We start from the raw sequence: 22,044 nt of genomic DNA, 5'->3' as shown, positions 1-22,044 counted from the left end.
TGTTGGAATGAAGCATTTGCATCAAATGGCAAACACCGCTTTCATAATAGTACATTTTTGGATATACCATGTAAACACTGTTGTTCTAAATCTAAAGCTCTTTGGTATTTCATAGGCTTATATCTACATTTCAATGCAATGTTCTACAGTGAAAGTAATCTGCTGAGAGGGGTAACAAGTACACTGTAAACACCAATGCAATGTAGAAACAAAATATATTTATTAGGCCAAACATTACTGCTGTATACAGTAGCATACAACAAAACTATAAACATATGTAAACCAAAAGTAAATTCTTTAGAATACAGTAAAGGACACAATTGTGTGTGTGGGGTCCCGGGGGGGTAGTCCAGGAATTGGTGGGGGTGGGGGGGTGGGGGGGGGGCAGTCACCAGTGCTAAGTTACGCTTCATCTCTTTTCCGGCCTGGGTCTGGCCACAATACTTTGTCCACATCACAAGATACGTTTTCTCTTGCCAAACATCGAGGGAAGTATCTCCTAGCATGGCGTATCCAACCTTGGACAGAGGCAACCTCTATGTCCCCACATGCGTCCTCCATTGCCTGGAGAAGCGGCATGCGGGCATAGGGTTGACGATCATACACTTTCCAGCGCCAGGCTGAGAAGAATTCCTCCATGGAATTTAGAAAAGGTGAATATGGGGGTAGGTACAAAACTACAAATTGTGGATGGGTGGCAAACCAGTTTTGGACCAGAACAGCCCGGTGAAAACTAACATTGTCCCATAAAAACGACAAATCTAGCAGGCTCCTGATCTGGATCAGGGACAAGCATTGTGTAAATTGCATCCAGAAAAGTGAGCATATGGCCGGCGTTGTACGGACCCAGTGTGGCATTGTGATGGAGAACCCCGTTTTGAGTGACGGCAGCACACAGTTATATTATCCCCACGCTGTCCAGGGACATTGGTAATTGCCCTCTGTCCTATTACATATCTTCCGCGGCGCCTGGTTTTGGTGAGGTTGAAGCCAACCTCATCCACATAAATAAATTCATGGCGAATTACATGGGCATCCAGCTCCAATACTCTCTGTAACAGACAAAAGGATATACAGATGAGTAGATATGGTATGTCTGAAGTACTGGAAGTAGTGTTGCATACATACCTCTACAAAGTCATGTCGCATATTCTTGACTCTGTCAGAGTATCTCTCAAATGGCACCTTGTAAAGTTGTTTCATCGTCACTCGGTGCCGTTGGGGCATGCGTTGTATGGTCAACAGGCTTACAGCATTGATGTTGTTAAATATGGTGTCGTTATTCAAGATATGCTCTCTTATCTCCCGAATCCTAATTGCATTGTTGGCCAAAACCATATTTATAATGACAGTTTCTTGTACATACGTAAACAAGCGTTCTCGTCCTCCAATATGTCTTTGCCTTTCCACTCTGTACAGAATTCAAACACAGTATGTGTTCAGCATAGGAACTGTAAACAATGTACAAAAAAATGTAGTACAGCATGATAACCAACCTCATTCATTCATTGCAGTGCAGTAAATGGATGGCTATAGTTGCATACCTGTTCTCATTTCTGAAGGTTCGAATTATGGACGCCACTGTAAATCGACTCAAGTTGGGCTGGACTCTCAGTCCAGCCTCTCTCATGGTCAAACCGTGGTTGATCACATGATCAACAAGTGTTGCACTAATCTCATCATAGATGGCTCTCCTTCCTTCTCTTCTTTGCCCCTGTCCTCCTCTTCCTCTTCCTCTCCCTCCTACTCCTCTTGCTCTCTGTCCATTGTTGGCATCCATTGTTCAAAACAGGTAATCTGACCTTTGACCTATTTATAGGCCTATACTACAGTAAAGCAGTGATTGGTAAGTGATCAGTTAAGCTATTAGTGTTTGCACATGTGAGGAGTGTGTGTGACCTGATGAATAATTGTAGCATTTTGATTGGTTGTGTTTGGAAAAGGAAAGCAAGTCACTTCCTGTTAGATTTGTGTGTTTTAGGTAGAGAATTGTGTGTAGTGTTTTGAAAAAAGTGTTTTATGCAATTGATAACTGAGTCAAAGGCTGAGAAATAGTTTATGGTTTTGGATATTTGGTGTGTAGTTTTGCACTTTGAGTGAGAGGTTTCAAAAACTGTGTGACATGAAAAGATTTTGTGTGTAAGCAGTTGGAAAAAACTGTAAGTGTGTTTAGTGTTTTGCAAATCACTGTGTGTAGAGTTTTGCAACAAGTGTGAGGTTGACAATGTGTTTATAGTTGTGCAAATATGGGCTGATGTTTTGCTTCTTGAGTGTAAGGTTTCGCTAATAGTGTACTACTTTTAATTGTAGTGTGTAAGCAATCCAAAAAAAACTGTAATCCCATTCCTTTACTTTAGATTTGTGTGTATTGTGTGTATTGTGAAATTGTTAGATATTACTTGTTAGATATTACTGCACTGGTGGAGCTAGAAACACAAGCATTTTGCTACACCTGCAATAACATCTGCACACACCCACCCACCACTTACGCTGCTGCCATACTATTTACTAGTATTATTATTGTTATTTTTATTTATCCTGCTACCAGTCACTTTCTCCTAATCTATGCCTACATATCTACCTCAATACTCCAGTATCCCTGCACATTGTACATTTGGTGCTGGTACTGACCCTGTATATACTGTAGCTTCCTTTCTTCTTTCTTATTACTCATGTTTTTTTATTTATTTTTTCTTATTAGTTATACTTTTTGGATATTGAATACTGCATTGTTGGGTAGGACTTGCAAGTTAAACATTTCACTCTACTTGTGCAGGTGACAAATAAAACTGGAACTAGACTGTATATAAATAGGTAGCCACTGGTTTGGTGCTGGAAGTAATGAGGTTCAAAAGTGATGAAGTGTCCCTTTAAACAGACCATGGAAAAATGTAGATATGACAATGTGCTCTCCTGCTGATGTGGTGTGATGGAACAGCAACGTTTTCCTTCACTGTGCTTCACTATTTAAATGCAGGAGCATGATGTCCTAGTTACTCACATGCCGTTATCCTCCTATCTTCCTATTCTCACATAATCTACAAGTACTGTATCTACAAGAGATAAGCAACAGCTCCACATGTTATTTTCCTAGACTTGGAACTCCAGTTCCAAATGTGAACCAGAGTCACATCAGAGTCAAAAGACTATCTGGCGTTTCACTTAAAGTGGCCTCTTTTAGTTTAAACTATAACGATTCGGACACCCCACCACTGATTTGGTGAACATATGAGTGGAAATGTAACCTCTCTCAAATTCATGGAGCTATGGATGCAAGGACTGACCATCCATGAGATGAAATGTATAGTTTTAACCATGTTTTGAGGCTATACAGTGTTTGTTTACAATGATATTGTTTATACACATTGGAGTAAAAAAGCTTCTATTTTAGGTTCTGATGGGGTATGACAGTTGGACTAAGCTCATGAAGCATTCGTAAGTTACATTCTTCAAGAGTCCCTGGTTATATACTGTAACATTAAAATAAATAAAACATTGACTTGCAATCGCAGATTGACTCTCTAACAGAAAGTTTTACCACAGAAAAGGGAAGAGTTTCAAAGGTCCTTTGTAGCTCAGTTGGTAGAGCATGGTGCTTGTAACACCAGGGTAGTATGTTCGTTCCACCCATATGTAAAATGTATGGTTGCTATTGGATAAAAGCGTCTGCTAAGTGGCATATATTATATTTTTACTTAGATGCTGTGAGAATTTCAATCATTTCAGTGGAATGGGGGAAAAACTTATTTCAGGATATCTTTGGCTCCTAAAATGGTATTTAAGTCAATTATACTGGTTAAAGGAATGGCAACTTAAGTGTGATTATGTTCCTAACTATTAACTTTAGCAACATTATAGCACAAGGGTGGGTAATAAGGAAATCAGTCTAGTTTTGGTGATGTGAAACAAGAATATTTTAAAACTGGCATGGTTTATGGCTATAAATATGACACTATGTTTGGGGCATAAGTACAGGCATGAAAATGAAAGCTGTGTGAAAGTCTGAATGTCTGGAATATACAAGTAAATCCTCTAGTGTTTCCTTCTAAAGCCTGACCAGAGAGTCTGCTTTTATCACATGACCCTGAATAAACCAAATAATTTAGATTTCCCCTTTATCTTTGTGTGTGTGTGTGTGTGTGTGTGTGTGTGTGTGTGTGTGTGTGTGTGTGTGTGTGTGTGTGTGTGTGTGTGTGTGTGTGTTAAAAAGCACAGCTTTTGCACTCTCCTCTATCAGCCTTGTTTGACAATCTGGGCCCCCTGTTACCACTGCCCACTTCCCCTTTCTTCCTCCAGATCTACAGGAGACTTGTCATGTGTTCGTCATGTTGTTCCCTTTCCTCCTCTACTACCCCATGAAACACACTGACCTTTACAAAACCCAGTGCATGTACACACTCTTTTAAGGAAACTCAGTGGCCGACCAATCAAATGGAGCCATATATGGGGCTAAGTGTTCCGACACAGGGCTTTTGAGACAGAGTGAACCTACAATACCTGTGCAGACTTTGTTCAAGAAACAGCATTTCTGACCACATTGTGTGAATGTGATTTCTCGTTAATTTCTTTTGGTCTATTGGTACACAGACAAGGGGATAGATAGTACAGTCCCCCTTCAGCCCCTTACGAAAACACCAATAGAAATAAAAATGGCATCCGTCCACCAACATTGAGTCAATTTTCAAGAATATAATTTTTTATTGAAGCCTTTGTTTAAAAAAAAAAAATCATCAATTCAATTGCTTTCTTTCTTCAGAAACGAATCGGCTCGTTTGATAATAGCACACTAGGCTGTCACATTACATTTGAAGAAGTATTAAATTGTCACAGATTGTACCCTTTTGAAATGAAATTGTCCCTCTGAATGCATCCAGTGTTCTGACAAATGTCATCCGAACAAAACAGGTTCAAATCATTCATTTTCATCCCAAACATTTCAATGTTCTTGTCTAATAGTGATCCCTGTTTGTTACAAGCTGTACAAATTCACTTCAACAAACACAATTACATATGCAGCTATACACAGCTATTTCTGTGGGAGATGGTTGACTGTTTCAACGCCAATGTTCTGATCTCTGCTGTTTGCGCAGACAGACTAACAGATGAACACAGAATGACAATAGATCACATTTTAACAAGACAAAAAGCTGTAGGAGAAGAGTCGTTAGCTTCTGCTCGGTGGCTGAAACATCTTCATAATCAGAGGCCATGATGAGAGAGAAATCAACAGAGTGGGAAAAAGATTGAAGAAGAGGAAGAAAGAGGAAAAGAAAGGAAGAAAAAGGAAAATACAGCAAGAAAGAGGAAAAGAGAGTGATACGGCACGTGAACGACTGTAACACTTTCCAAGTCCCTTTATAGTTTTCAATGTTCAAAATCTTCTTTCCAAATCGAAAAACAACATTTTTTTTCCCCTCTGGTCATAGTCAGCCTGTCTGCATGTGCTTCTTTTCAATATGAACACAAAGGAGCTCAACTGTCATACCTGTGATGAATACTACCCCTTCAATTCAAAATGGCTCCATTCTATGATAAAAACAACAACAATCGGTTTACTATTGATGTGGGGACTTCTGGTTCCCACAAGTATAGTTATACACACACACACACACACACACACTGCACTGTGCTACAATAGTTGTCAGTTTAGGAAATCTTCAAAAGCATTGGTTTATTATTATCAGCGATTAGCGTTGGGGACAATTCCTTTTAATTTGGTAAATTCAAGAAGTAATCAAAAAATCTAATTCCACATTTTCTACAATTCTTCTTTATAACAAAACAGTGGAATAGGAATGTCAGGTTTAATCCTGAATTGACTATATTGAAATCAAAATATGCAATTCATTGGTTGAATATATTGGTAATCCGTTTTATAAAAGCAATAAGGCACTTTGAGGGTTTGTGGTATATGGTCAACATACCACCGCTAAGGGCTGTTTCCAGGAACCTACAGAGAAAACCAGTGGTCTTTAGAGATGTTAAAGGGTCAGTATGCACAGGGCACACCAAAACAAACACCTCCCCCTACTGCCTGAGGGGTTCCCGTGGAAAGTTGTGTACACAAAATGACTGGTTTCCAGCGATGCTCATGTAGAAGACCCTGTAACACAGAGGCCACTCATTTAAAACAGGTGTTGGACCACTAAGAAAGCAGGCAGATATGTACACTCCCCCTATGTACTGTATTTATCTGGACAGTGAGGCGAGAACGTTTTGGATTTGAGAGAAAATGTTTCATATGAGGCGACAGTACAGAACGTCACCTTTATTTGAGAGTATTTTCATACATATCTGTTTTACCGTTTAGAAATGAAAGCACGTTGTCCTCCACAATTGAATGTGTCATAAGTCTTTTGGAGTCATTTTTATTGTAAATAAGAATAGAATATGTTTCGGGAACACTTTTACATTCATGTGAATGCTAACATGATTGCATGTAGTGAATGAATGAATTGTGAATAATGATGAGTGAGAAAGTTACAGAGGAACAAAGACCATACCCCCAAGACATGGGGGAGGTAAGCATTTTTTGAGGGGGGGTATGATCTTTGTTCCTCTGTAACTTTCTCACTCACCCTTATTCAGGATTAATTCATGATTATCCATAATTAATGTAGTGAAGTGTTCAGAAGTGAAGTGTTCAGAAAAAATAATCTACTCTTATTTACAATAAAAGTGACTCCAAAATGACACAATACATTATTCACCATTCAGTTATTACTGTGCAAAACATAATCTGAAACACAACCCCCAAAAAATGCAAATACATCATATAAGTTTGATGTAATCATTGCATACTAGGAGTATGGGACCCATACTACTTCATGCATTTGTCCAAATAGTTATGGAAAAAATGAGTTCTTCAAATGGGAGGACTAGATACATAAAGTGCTTTCATTTCTTTAAATGGCAAAACAGATATGTGTGGAAAAACCCTGAAATAAAAGGCGACATTGAAACATTCATATGAAACATTCAATCTAAAATCCAAAAAGGCTTGATTGTAGAGCCAAATCTACATATTTTTGCTTCACCAAATAGATACGTAGGGGAGTGAAGCTGTCCTCACACCCCCTCTATCTTCTAGTCTAGTGCTCTCTGATGGGAGGGTTGAAGATACTCTTTAATCAACTAATACTAAAAGGTTTAACTGATTGCAGGACTGTCCATGAGCTATTATTGTCCCTTTGGAAACAAAAGGCAGATTAGTTCCCGGCCCCCTGGAACACCCAATGATGGATGGATAGGCACTGAAAGGGCTTTGCTTTTGCCAACTGCCAACTCTTATCCTCAGACAAACTCGGACAAAGACCTCTTTGTAGGGACAGACTGTTTATAGTTTGGCCATGATGAATGCTGAACACACTGAGAACACATATTTCAACAGTACACCGTGCTACAATGGTTGTCGTTATAGGATATCTACAAAAGCATTTGGTTATTATCAATTCCTTTTCAATGCAGTTCAAGAAGTAAACTGAAAATCCAATTCCAATATTCCACAATGCTTCTCTATAAGAAAAACATGGAATAGGAATTTCAGTTTTCCTCCTGAATTGACTGAAGGGAAAATGAATTGACCCCAACTAGGGTTGAAAAATTCCAGTAACTTTCCCAAAATTCCCATGTTTCCTGAAATACTGGATGGATTCCGGATTTCCTGTTTACACACACAGGATGGCGTCGGCAGACATGGCCACCCTGTTTCTAGCTCCTAGCCAACGTTGCATTATTCATTATGAAATTGTTTCGTTTTTTTGTGTTATTTCTTACATTACTTGCTCAGAATGTTTCTTGCATTATTACCTACACTCCAAGGCAGTTCCATTCATCCCGGGGCCTGAACCAAAAAGCAGACGCTCGGGTTGAGGATCTCCTTCCAGCGAGATATCAGGGACTGTAACACACTTTGTTTTATGGAATAATGGCTCTCTCCGGATATATTGTCCCCTTCGATTCAGCCAGCGGTGTACTTCGTCCATCGCACGGACAGGAAGAAAGAACTCTCTGGGAAAAGAAAGTTGGAGGTGTCTGTTTCATGATTAACTACTCACGGTGTGATTTTGGTAACACACAGAAACGCAAGTCCTTTTGTTCTACCAATCTGGAATACCTCACCATCAAATGCTGACCTCATTACCACCCGAGAGGATTTTCTTCAGTCACTGCTGTGTATATTCCCCCCTAAGCTGACACCGTGACAGCTCTCAAGGAACTACACAACTACACTACACTTTGCGGCTAAAAGCTTGGAATATGGAGCAGTCTAAAGGCATGCGTTCTCTGGAGTTATGATCTTGGGTTTGGGTAACCGAAAGGTTGCTAGATCAAATCCCCCAGCTGACAAGGTAAAAATCTGTCGTTCTGCCCCTGAACAAGCAACTAACTCCTAGGCCGTCATTGTAAATAACAATTTGTTCTTAACTGAATTGCCTAGTTAAATAAAGTTTGTTGGAGGAGGAATAATGGTCTGGGGTTGTTTTTCATGGTTCGGGCTAGGCCCCTTAGTTCCAGTGAAGGGAAATCTTAACTTTACGATATACAATGATGTTCTAGACGATTCTGTGCTTCCAACTTTGTGATAACAGTTTGGGGAAGGCCCTTTCCTGTTTCAGCATGACAATGACCCCATGCACAAAGCGAGGTTCATACAGAAATGATTTGTCGAGTTTGGTGTGGAAGAACTTGACTGGTGTGCACGGAGCACTGACCTTAACCCCATCGAACACCTTTGGGATGAATTGGAATGCCGACTGTGAGCCAGGCCTAATCGACAAATATCTGTGCCCGACCTCACTAATACTCTTGTATTGGCTGAATGAAAGTCCCTGCATCAATGTTCCAACATCTAGTGGAAATCCTTCCCAGAAGCGTGGAGGCTGTTATAGCAGCAAAAGGGGGAATAATAATAATATTAATGCCCATGATTTTGGAATGAGATGTTCGACAAGCAGGTGTCTGACACATGAATAGCTCCACTGTTGGCCAATATACAGTTGCAGTTTGTGGTGTCTACAAATGATCCTTTCTCAGTTAGCCATTATGGGCACTCACCTCAGGCAGTGCTGGTTGGGCAAGTCAGGGTTGCTCATATTAATTAAGAGCCAATGCGGTCTTTTTTATTTTTTATTTTTTAATCATCACTGTATGTCTAATAAATCACCGTGTGTGTCAAATTTTATGAAAATAACTCAAAATATATTTCAATTGCCGTTGAAATGCTCAGTCTGATCGTGTGGCTGTTTTGGCGTAGGCCAGTAACCGAAAGGTTGCTAGATTGAATCCCGAGCTGACAAGGTAAAAATCTGTCGTTCTGCCCCTGAACAAGACAGTTAACCCACTGTTCCTAGGCCGTCATTGTAAATAAGAATTTGTTCTTAACTGACTTGCCTAGTTAAATAAATGTTAAACAAACAAAAAGAAAAAATACAGTTGCAAATATAGTTACATACACAGTCCTGATTGGTGGACAGGATTGTCTAGACTAGAGCATACCCTCATACCACTTCAAAGGGGATACATATTATGCCAATAAAAGATGACTGGTGATTGGTCAGAATAATCAGATTGTGATGTCATGGTTTAGGCAAAAAAAACATGATCAGTGCTATTCTGGATCCTTGGGACATCCGTACCCTAACCTTAACCTTAACCTTAACCTTAACCCATACCTTAACCATAACCCTTACCCAACCCTAATCTTAACCCTTACAGTAACCATTGTTAATGTCAACTTCAATTGTGGAAGGGAAGTCCCAAGGATACTGATTAGCAAGGACCAAAACTCCATCCCACCTGAACAGACTGAAATTCTAGGCGTTGTTTTCTCTCCAAAAGCTCTTAAACTAAAAGTGCATTTTCACAATTTCCCCAATTTCAGAATGTTATTTCGATCTCATATTGTGGAAATGTTGGGTAAATCACGTTTTTGATTGTACTGCTCCTTTAAGCGGGGAGGCAGCGGCAACAGGGAACTGGCTGCTTCTGGTTTCAAGGCACATATAAATACAAAGCGGAGCCGGGTACGAGGAAAACACAAAGGAGAAGAGGAGAATTCTCACGTTTAAAACTGAAGACTAACGGAGTCAGGTAATGAGCGCCTCCTGAAATCAAGCTTGTTTCCTAGAAGGTAAAACATGTAAAACGCCATTCGTCGCAGTCCAGTCATGGTTATAATATTCATCAACATTGTGGATAGCAAAGAAGTAAACAGCTGAGCTGCAGCTGTCACAGTAGGGTACGGTGTGTACTTGTTGTAGGCAAGTGTATTTATGCCTAGTGTTGAATTATGTGCCGAATTAGGCTACAAAAAATAGGTAACCAATAAAATATAAAGCAAATGATCCTAATTCGATTGTTTACATCGCTTTGTAAAATGATGCTGTTGGATGTTCAAAACATTATTGCTATAGCCTAAGTTTAATTCTGTGTAAAATGTGTATTCTGGTGTATTTTCTATTCCGTTTTGACTAGATATTTCTCCCCATTGAATCAGGATATCTCACAGAAGACGAACTAGTCGTTCTTCTTTGTTTCGAACTGTGGTCTGGTGGTCTGTGTTGCTACTTTGACTATTACGTGGCAGAGGATGAGATACACACAGCCGTGCGTAGCCTGTCTGGAACTCAACGCTACTTTCTCTGTGGTCAGCAAAATAAACTTGAGAACTTCAATTGCATTTTCTCCCTCTTTCCGTCTCTATCTTGCCTGTATTCATTCATCCCTCTCTTTATTTCATATTATATGAATAGAATATGAATGGGAAGGAAAGTCATTTTATTCAATTAACTTGTTTTACAATGTTATTGTAATTCGATTCAATCCCAGTCCCTTATCTGTAACCCAATGAATAAGAAAATAGATGGGGAAAAAAATAATTCCAGCTGTTCTTGCGAAATTCCACTAGTTTATGCATGAATAATTACCAGCCTATGTACATTGCCTGAAGGTGTAATGCCCTTGTTCTACAAAATAAGTCAAGGTTTATCGTTATGTAAAGTAAAGAATATGATCTGTCTGGACTCAATGCCGTCAGGTGGATCCACATATCTTCACCATTCAGAATCACCGCTCTTTGTTTTCAACGTTTTTAAAAGGCACTACTGTCCATTGTGCACCACCTGACCGCATTCCAACCAGTTCCCCTTGCGGGGCGGTACCCTTTTAACTGCGGCTTACCTTTGGCATTACCACTCTAGTCCTAGGGGCACCGCACTCCTGTTTATACGGCTCCAGGATGGATAACACCCAAGCATCAGTTCTAGCACTGCCAGCCAGAGGCCCTCCCCTAGCCCTAGCGTCCCAGCTCTGGAACACCGGAGCTGGGAGAGAGGTGTGGAATTTCTGGGGCCTGTCTGGCACGGGGCCCGGGGCATCCCAAGGCTCGAGCGCTCTTGTCCTTTTTGATGTTTGCGGTCTTGAGGAAGTGAGACGTCGTGTTGCCACACTAGCAAGCACTGCAGTGCGCTCTAGGGGTTTGATCCAGACCAGAGATGTTCCAGGGTTGTCGGATATGGCATGAAAGCAGCTGTGGAGTGGACTGAAGTGCAGACGGTGAGGAGTTGGATGGAGGAAGGGTGTGTGTGTGTTTTAGGAAGGCCGGTATTTGGAAGGAAAAGGGAGGGGGTGGCCTTACAACTCAACAAATGACAGGCAGACTTCTTTTTAACCCTACAGTCCCTTTTTATGCCCTGGTCTGCCCCTGGAAAGAGCAACCTCGAGCAATGTCAGTCAAATGTAGGCTAGGTTACTCGTTTCTAGGTCAAACGCTGTAGAGTTCCCCACCCCGGGTCCAGCCCCCATTAATCTGCATTCTGCGGCATGACTGGGGAGAGAGGAGTGGTGACATGTGGCGAGTGCGTTAACCAGCCAGGGATAACGGAATCACAGTGGCTCTATGTCTTGGTCCGAGGAGGGAGAGAGAGGTGTGTGTGTGTGTGTGTACATGCGCACGTGTGTGTGTGTGTGTGTGTGACAGAGAGTGTTCCTGGGTAACAGCAGCCCAATTCTGTGATCCTTTTTCTGCAAATCTTATTGCTGTTTTGTAGTAAAACCATAGTATTACTGTAATAGTACTAGGCAGCTTTACTGTATATGCAATACACTAAATACACCATCCTGGGACATTCAATACCTTTTTACTCTCCTGGTGATTCAGAAAGTAAGGCTGAATGTGCGTATTATGTAATTCTACCTGGTGATTTATAGTAGTGCTTGCATACAAAATCCCATATTGCTTCACAAGTAAATGTGGATGCAGGAATAAAGCTTTGGAGAAGCATGTATTATGAGCAGGTTTTTCTGTTATTACAATCAGAAAGGAAGGCCATCTTCCTTCAGAATCCCTGAAGGAATCCAGGGCCCACTAACAGTTTGTCCCAAATGGCACCCAATTTCCAATACAGTGCACTACTTTTGACCAGGGCCCCTAAGTAGTGCACTATTTGGAACCCTCTGTGTCCCATTTATTACATAGTTACAGGCCCTTCTAGCCTCTGGGAAAGGGGATACCTAGTCAGTTGCACACTGAATGCGTTCAACCGAAATGTGTCTTCCATATTTAACCCAACCTCTGACTCAGAGAGGTGCGCGGGGTGCTGCCTTTAACGTCCACGGCGCTGGCCCAACACTCTTAACCACTAGGCTACATGCCTCCATAGAGTGACTGTGGTCTTACGGATGAGAAGGGGTATTTTTCCCGGTTTAGATGTGTTGTGGGGATGGGGAAGGAACAACAGGGAAAGGTGTTTGCTTGATCTTTTTTCCCTGGATTTCCTCTCACTTGATGAGAAGCATCCGTAACACGGATTGAACACTAATAACAAAAAAAGATACAAACTCTTCCCGAGCTGTTTTGGCTGGGACGCCTTTACTTTATCGGCCTGTAACTGTTGATGCTGCTCTGCTGTGGGCCCCATGGGCTCCTTGAGCGAGCTCCACTGTGGGTCCTTCGACAGGAAATGTCTCGGTGACCTACAAAAAGGATGTGCTGACATCACACCCCGCTGTGTGTCCTCACGGAGGCCCGCGGTGTGCACAGTGTGCTCGTGGCTTATCTTACATGTGTCTGCCTGAACTTAGCAAGAGGTCCAATTCATCCCCCATTACCTCTCAATTCAATTACATTAAAACCACTTTTTTTCTTTTGGTCCATGAAACAAGCTGCACCACAAATAGGAAAAGCATAAGTGTGTGTGTTGGTGTGTGTTAACATTTCACCTCTAAAGCTCTGTACACACCCATAAATCATTATTAATATAACACAGGTTAATATAGGTTAATATGTGACAAAAGGAAGGATTGAAAAATACCAAATCATGAGCAGTAAAAATACATTTGAATTTTTCCTCAGCCCGCAGGCACTTAGTCAGCCGACTCTTAACTCCACCATCGTTTCAGTTGTGAGGTGACCCGGGGATGCCTATTAGCCCAAAGAAATGGATGAATGTTGTCATAATTAGGATCGTCATTATCGGGAGTATTATTGCTGTGTGTGTGTGTGTGAGTGATTGATTGTGTGTATGCACCAGTGGAGGCTCCTCAGAGGAGGAAGGGAGGACCATCCTCCTCAGTGAATTCATAAAATAAAAAATTGTGAAACATTTATAACGTTATCCTTTTTAGATTAAACTAAACACGTCACCAAGTAATTTATTAAAACACTGTTTTGCAATGAAGGTCTACAGTAGGCTCAACAGCACTCTGTAGGGTAGCACCATGGTGTAGCCGGAGGACAGCTAGCTTCCGTCCTCCTCTGGGTACATTAAATTCAATACAAAACCTAGGAGGCTCATGGTTTTCACCCTCTCCAATAGACTTAAACAGTATTTATGACAACTTCCGGAGGACGTCATCCAACCTATGAGAGCTCTTGCAGCATGAACTGACATGTCCAACTAATCAAAGGATCAAATAATTAATCTACTACTGAAAGCATAAGCTACATCTAGCTAGCACTGCAGTGCATACAATGTGGTGAGTAGTTGACTCAAAGAGAGAGAAAGACAATTAATTTATGCCAAAATGGGAAGGGAGGGTAGGGGAAGGGAGGGAAGGAGAGAGGGGGAGAGAGAGATTCACTTACTTAGCTAGCTAGTTTTGCCTGCTCAAAGAGGGGGATGTTACAGTATGTGTGTGTAGCCACTCTATTCTTGCTGATGAGGGTTTTCTCCCCGTTGTTGTTCAGTTCTATGCCTCAAGGCCACAAGGCTATTCCTCTGTTCCTAGAATCGTATTAATTTGGAGAATGTGTAGTGGCCTTGTTAGTGTACCACTGTGTATGACTAGGTCCCTGGGTATTCAGTCCACAACGCTGGTCCTGTTCGCTGGATAAAATCAGGCAATAAACATGGTCTATATACGTACAAACCGTCATTTCTATTTCAAATGGGAATCCATTCTGAAATAATAAGTCATTTCACAGGATTATTTAAAAAAAAATATTAGACGTTCGGCATCTGTGACTTTTGTTGATAGTTTACTGAGGTATGATTAGCACTTTTCAGGATCGTGTGAATATTCCAGTCAAGGCATCACCGACATAATGGATGTGAAGAAATAGATGCAGACAGAGAATTGTACTACTTTTGACCATTGAGGGCTATGAAACGGATGCAGAAAGAGGATACATCCCAAATGGAATCCTATTCAGACTCATTGAACGGTCTAGCGAGCTAGGACTTGTCCAGACACGTTTTGCTTCCTTCTCAGCGCGCTACTATTATCATTTCCCACTATTCAACACTCTTAGTCTTGTGACGAAGACAGCTGTGAGGTCAAAGGTGAACACAGCTGGGAAGAAGGTTCTGAACTTCCAAGTGTTGCAATCACTGCTGTTTGTGCTTGAAATGTATCTAACCTTTCTGCAATATACTGTGAACTATATTAGTTCCCATAGTCTGTACAGCATTTTGAATATGATCCTCACTGCAGTTGGTGCCTGAACTTTCAGAGTCTAACTTTCCTGAGCTATTTAGGCTGCGTTTACACAGGCAGCCCAATTCTTATCTTTTTCCCACTAATTGGTCAGCCCAGTTCTCATCTTTTTTTCACTAATTGGTCTTTTGACCAATCCCATCAGATCTTTTTACAGCAGATCTTTTTCAGAGCTGATCTGATTAGTCAAAGACCAATTAGTGAAAAAAAGATCAGACCTGGGCTGCCTGTGTAAACACAGCCACTGTGTACTGTATTCGAGCCTATGAAACACAACTAGTTTGAAACCAGTTTCGAAGAGACCTCTTTCCCACGGTACATAGTGTGAAGAGAATTAGTTCCCATAGTCTCTAAACAGCATGTGATATAATTAAGCAATAAGGACCGAGGGGGTGTGGTATATGGCCATTATACCATGGCAACGCGGAGTGCCTGGATAAAGCCATTAGCCGTGGTATATTGGCAATATGCCACAAACACCCGACGTGCCTTATTGCTATTATAAACTGGTTACCAACGTTAGAGCAGTAAAAGTTTTGTCATACCCGTTGTATACAGTCTGACATACCACGTCTTTCAGCCAATCAGCATTCAGGGATGAAACCACCCAGTTTATAATCCACATTTTGGTCTGGGTGGTAGTAAGTGTACTCAAATTGGTTTGTTTTGAATCCGTCCCCTGCACTTTGTGTACCAAAATGGTGTCATCTGAAACAGTAGACAGCAAACCTTTAGGAAGCTCAGATGAGCAGCATACCCCAGACGCAGCTGCAGTTCTAAATAGACGGTAATGGATTCACTGAACCGGTTTGACCGCGTGACCCTGGTTCGGGAGAAACCGCCTTTTTCTTGTGTGTGCGAGACGGTTTCTCAGTATGGTACCGCAGCATTGCCATGTGCAGCAGCGTTGCCGTGGTGACAGAGCGGGGAGGTTTTGTGGGGGAGAGGGGAGTGGAGTGCGTCACATGTAGGAACTGGAGGTAGCATATGGTCTCACCTCTCAGAGGAAGAGGAGGGGTGGGGGGTGCGCTCAGGGATGAAAAAAGAAAAGAAAAATGAGGATAATGGAACACGTTACTGCTCTGTTTAGTCTGCTTCCTAATGCATTTTCCTCCTTTATCCTTCCATCCCCTCTTTATCTTTCACAAACAGACGTACTTTTTCTCTTTCGTTTCTCTTGCTTATCCTATTTTTTTCTTCCCATCTCCCTCTCTTTCTTTCTCTCTCTTCTCCTGTGTCCTTTCTTCCACTGCCTGCTTTCTGTCAAATGTGCCTATTTTCCATTTGGCAAGGCCCCGTGGTACAGCACTTCAGCTCACTTGCGTACACACACGCTACTTCAGTGAGAGCGGTGGAAGGAAGTCTGTGAGAAAATAATTAAACAAAACGTATTTCACCTCAACATTTCAACCCTGCGATGCCGTCGCCCCAAACAATCGATCAAGGACCCGCATGAGTCTCATTCATTTGGTGTTGCTTAGCGTTTTGTTTTGAGACTACATTAGATTAGTATAATGGGATCAGGGAGATGCGCTTTAAATATGCTCCATTTTGCATTTGTTTCCTCAGACACAGTTGTCTATATGTTATTATAAACTGAGTGGTCGAGCCCTGGATGCTGATTTGCTGACAGCCGTCATTGTAAATAAGAATTTGTTCTTAACTGACTTGCCTAGTTAATAAAGGTAAAAAAAATAGGTATGACAAAACCTTTATTTTTACTGTTATAATTACGTAACCAGTTTATAAAAGCAATAAGGCCTCGGGGGCTTGTGGTATGGCCATTATACCACGGCTAAGGGCTCTGTCCAGGCACTCCGCGGTACGTTGTTGTCACGGTTGTCGTAAGAACGGGACCAAGGTGCACGGGACCAAGATGTTGAGTTCCACATATTTATTTCCAGGTGAAACTTCAGCAAAACAAAAATATACCAATAAACGAACAATTAAACGTGACTACGTGGTGCACATGCACAAATACAAAACAATATACCACAAACACAGGTGGGAAAAATAGCTACTTAAATATGATCCCCAATTAGAGACAACGATTACCAGCTGCCTCTAATTGGGAATCACACACAACACCAACCTAGAAACTATAAACTAGAACACAACATAGAAATTATACACTAGAATACTCCCTAGTCACGCCCTGACCTACTACCATAGAGAAACAAGGGCTCTCTATGGTAAGGGCGTGACAGTACCCCCCCCCCCCCCCCCCCCCCCCCCCAGGCTAGTGGGGCTGATTAGTGTCGGTGGCGACTCTGGTGTAAATCGTAGCCCCTGCCCAGACCCCGGATCCTGCCATCGCGCAGGGCTGAACGCCGTGCCTGGACATCGGCACAAAGGAGGTCTCCGGCCATGGAGCTGGGTTGGTCTCCGTGCCTGGACTGGGCACCGGCGCAGAAGAATGCTCCGGCCATGGAGCAGGACTGGCCGCCATGCCTGAACTGGGTACCGGAGCAGAAGAAGCCTCCGGCCTTGGAGCGGACTGGACACCGGGCTTGGACTGTGCACCGCCGCAGAGGAAAGCTCCGGCCCTGGAGCGGGACTGGACGCTGTGCCTGGACTGGGCACCGGCGCAGAGGGAGGCTCCTGCCATGAAGCGGGACTGGACACCGTGCCTAGACTGGGCCCCGGCGCAGAGGAAGGCTCCTGCCCTGGAGAGCGACTGGGGGCCGTGCCTGGACTCTCCGGGCCGTTGACCCTCGCTGGAGGTTCCGAACCGTGGAGCGTCGCTGGAGGTTCCAGACCGCGGACCGTCGCCGGAGGTTCCGCACTGTGGACCGCCGCAGGTGGCACCGGACTGGTGACCTGCAGTTCGGGACGGATGCGGGGAGCCAGCATCAGACGTACCGGGCTGGGGAGGCGTACTGGAGGCCTGATGCGTGGATCCGGCACAGGTGGCACTGGACTGGTGACACGCACTTCAGGGCAAGTGCGAGGAGGAGGCACAGGACGTACCGGACTGGGGAGGAGCACTGGAGGCCTGATGTGTGAGCCGGCACAGGTTGCACTGGACTGGTGACACGCTCTTCAGGGAGAGTGCGGGGAGCAGGCACAGGACGTACCTGACTGGGGACACGCACTTCAGGGCGAGTACGAGGAGGAGACACAGGACGTACCGGACTGGGGAGGCGCACTGGAGCCAGCCCAGGTTGCACCAGACTGCTAACCTGATCCTCTGGTCGGATGTTGAGCAGAACACACTTGCACAACATCTCTCTCATCTCTCTCTCTCCTAACTTCTCACAATGCTCCATATTCTCCATATTAATTTTCAAGTGATACTTCAGCAAAACAAAAATCTACCAATAAACAAACAACTAAACGTGACTATGTGGTGCACATGCACAAACACAAAACAATATCCCACAAACACAGGTGGGAAAAATAGCTACTTAAATATGATCCCCAATTAGAGACAACGATTACCAGCTGCCTCTAATTGGGAATCATACACAACACCAACATAGAAAATATAAACTAGAACACAACATAGAATTATACACTAGAATACCCCCTAGTGACGCCCTGACCTACTACATCATAGAGAAACAAGGGCTCTCTATGTTCAGGGCGTGACAGTTGTGCATAAGAACAGCCCGTAGCCGTGGTATATTGGCCATGTACCACACATCCGCGGGCATTATTGCTTAAATATAATAAGCCCCCACTACACAGCACAGCTACTTCTTAGCCATGCAACGGTAAGGTGTTTTAACAAAGATATGTATGTTATCCAGAGACAGTGGCTTAGACAGCCAGACCACACTAGGCCACAAAATAGCAAGACCTTTTTGAAATAGCGACTGTTTTAATAAAACGATGAACCCGTTCCTCACTCAAAGTACGCATACTCAGGAAAGCGAGATGAAATTCTATTTCCGGAATAGATTTGATGTCATAACGGGTATTTGATCTGAAAGAGGGTTTGTGTACAGTACTGTGTACGGAGGACTTTACTTTGAACTGAGAACACTCAATTGAGTACCCACTGATGCTATCTCCCCCTGTGTGTAAAGATACTTTCTGTCCTCATCTTGCCTGAGGGAAATTGACTTGCTTTGTTTTTTTTGTGTGTAGTTCCATTCATGTTTATTAGACAGGAGAGTGAGGAAGAATGAGAGAGCAAGGAGTCGGATTTGAACCTGTGCTGGCGGCTGCATGGGTTCCAAAGTCAGCGCTTTATACCGCTGGACCAGGATTGACTTGTTTTTAACTAATGTTTCCCCCTCAGACCCCCTAGAAGAGGAGCTTGGACGGCATGCAAAGTTGTGAAATATCTTCAGACAGCACTGATGACCCCCTTAGTAGAGACCTACGCACTCGTCGACAGCCTCGAATAGTAGTGATCGGCGCGGGCTTGGCCGGTCTCGCAGCTACCAAGAGCCTCCTGGAAAGCGGCTTCACGGATGTCACAGTCCTAGAGGCGTCAGACCGCGTCGGAGGGAGAGTTCAAAGCATTCAGCACGGTAAGAAATGATGCCGTGAACTTTATACACTACAAACACACGAAGCGCGAGTAAGAAACAATACATGGAGGAAATTACGCTAAACCAGACCCTGGAATGTCATGGGTTATGACTCTATGGGTGTTTCTTAAATAGTTAACATTTTCTGTAAGCTGAAAGCTCCGAACCTCACTCACTGAGACATTCGACATGTCTGTGTGAGTGTGTAATCATCAGGTTGTTTCCCCCGCACTCACATCTAGCTGTCAAAAGGTGCCCCCCTCTATTCTCTATGGGGCTACGCTATCAGTGCTAATGCTAAAAGCCTTCCCAAAATAACACTGGATCAGAATGTGTGCTTTGCAAAGCCCAATTAAGCTTTCTCAATTCAAAATGTGATTGGGGAATTTGTCTCTCGGATGGATGTGTGGTTAGTCCTGCAAAATCCCCTTTGAGCTGAACAAGTTCGATTACTCTCATTGCCACACATGGCTTCAATTCAATATAAAAAAATGATTTATTTATCCCTATTCCTCATTCTCTATGAAGCCCTTTCAATAACAAGTATCTCTCGAGTAGGTGGTTGTAGCATCCTCAAAATGTCCAGTAGGCTGCAGTCACATTCATTGAATTGACACCCTCTAACTGTAGTTCCTTTCACGTCCATTCAATTAAAACAACTTCCTGTTCTCATTCCTCTGCTTATTTCATTCAATTCAAGTTCCATTCCATTCAACGTATTCCCAAATAAACTGACACAAACAATCAAGTGCTTGGGGTGGGTAAACAAAGTTTGTAAGTGTGACCCCAAAGGTGCATCTGATATGACACATTATTCCCTATATATTGCACTACTTTTGAACGGAGCCTAAGCCTGTCCCAATATTCTCACTACTTGCATGGCCAAAACATTACTTCATATTGGGACAGACACTAAGTGTATTACGTATTTATATGCCATTTAGCAGAGGCTTTTATCCAGAAAATCGAACCCACTATCCTAGCATTGCAAGCGCCAACTGAGCTACAGTGAGGACTACATTCTTCTTCATCTTCTCCTCCTCCATCCTATTCCAGGACAAACAACTTTGGAGCTCGGAGCCACCTGGATCCATGGCGCTAACGGGAACCCGGTGTACCACCTGGCGGAGGACAACGGGCTGCTGGAGCACACCACGGACGGCGAGCGCAGCGTGGGCCGCATCAGCCTGTACACCAAGAACGGCGTGGCCCACTACCAGACCAACAGCGGTACCAGGATCCCCAAGGACCTGGTCGAGGAGTTCAGTGACCTCTACAATGAGGTGAGGGGAGAGAGGTGTGTGGGAGGTGTGTGTCCAGAGGTGTGTGTGTGTGTGTGTCCAGATTACCGCTGATGTGTGCACAGGGAGCCACCCATGACTGAATGTAGATACTGTACATAGACAGTGGCACGTATGCACAGGTGTGTATAGCACAGGTGTGTGTATAGTACATTCTCGCAACATTGGCTTCCTCCCACTACCCTTCAGTTCAGAGTAAATAGACACTGTGCAGAGGAAAGGGGGACGCTTTCTACACACTTCCCTTTCTCTATGTCCCTGAGTAATTCTCACAATAGTTATGTTCCATAAGTGTTGCAAGCAGCAAAGTTACCAATAAAATACCAAAGTCAATTTTTAAAGGATACACACTGAGTGGGCCAGAAAGAGGTGTATCAAGCTTGTGGCGACTTGTTCGTAACGCTTACGGAACTGGAACTATTTCAAGGCACTTGAACACAGAAGAACCTTCTCTATTATCCACCTTAATAACACAGCATTCTCCACAGCAGCACCCATTCCTTTAAGAACACACTGTACGAACATGGATAACTACACAGTAATAACAGAATTTCTAAACCCAGAGGCGCAACATTGCGAGACGTCCGAGAACGCTTGCGAAGCACTCGGCATACCAGGGTTTGGGGTTTGAGAAGTTAATGAGAGAAGGGAAAAATTATTCCGTCGTGTTCATTTTCTTGTAATCTGAAGGCACCACTTAGAGTCGAGCCAATAAGTAACTGAACATGTTATTACTCCAACATGGGGAAAGTGACAAACTGTCACATTTTCACCAAAAACGACTTCACGTCTAAGGAGTGCCTTTGATTTGACGGCCTGCACATGCAGAGTTCTGCGTGAGATGACCGTTAGACCCGATAACGTGTTTCTGCGCACGAGCTTAGCTAGCCAAAGTCTCCATAACATCGCCTACAAGCGAGATTGAAGATTTCTATTAGAGAAGCAGTTTCTACATAAACTACCGGTCAAAAGTTTTAGAACACCTACTCATTCAAGGATTTTATTTATTTATTTTTTTTACAATTTCCAACATTGTAGAATGATAGGGAAGACATCAAAACTATGACATAACACATATGGAATCATGTAGTATATTTGAGATTCTTCAAATAGCTACCCTTTGCCTTGATGACAGCTTTGCACACTCTTGGCATTCTCCCAACCAGCTTCATGAGGTAGTCACCTGGAATGCATTTCAATTAACAGGTGTGCCTTCTTAAAAGTACATTTCTGGAATTTCTTTCCTTCTTAATGCTTTTGAGCCAATCAGTTGTATTGTTACAGAGTAAGGGGGTATACAGAAGATAGCCCTATTTGGTAAAAGA

General features: G+C 43.0%; 1 protein-coding gene across 2 annotated transcripts in view; it reads left to right on the top strand.

The window, feature by feature from the left end:
- Window positions 1-22,044, top strand: part of LOC139418797 (spermine oxidase-like) — a 69,701-nt gene that overhangs the window by 30,632 nt on the left and 17,025 nt on the right. Inside the window, exons 1-3 of one of the 2 annotated variants that reach the window (XM_071168507.1) lie at window positions 9,954-10,092; window positions 19,184-19,418; window positions 20,475-20,701. In XM_071168507.1, the coding sequence (XP_071024608.1) occupies window positions 19,211-19,418; window positions 20,475-20,701 (435 nt within the window). In that variant the 5' untranslated portion in view covers window positions 9,954-10,092; window positions 19,184-19,210. Of the gene's footprint in view, window positions 1-9,953; window positions 10,093-19,183; window positions 19,419-20,474; window positions 20,702-22,044 lie in introns of those variants that run through there. The other variant, XM_071168508.1, reaches the window with a different exon arrangement.

Source organism: Oncorhynchus clarkii, chromosome 10, assembly GCF_045791955.1.
Source record: "Oncorhynchus clarkii lewisi isolate Uvic-CL-2024 chromosome 10, UVic_Ocla_1.0, whole genome shotgun sequence".
NCBI classification, from domain to species: Eukaryota; Metazoa; Chordata; class Actinopteri; order Salmoniformes; family Salmonidae; genus Oncorhynchus; species Oncorhynchus clarkii.
This window is presented reverse-complemented; position numbering and strand designations above follow the sequence as displayed.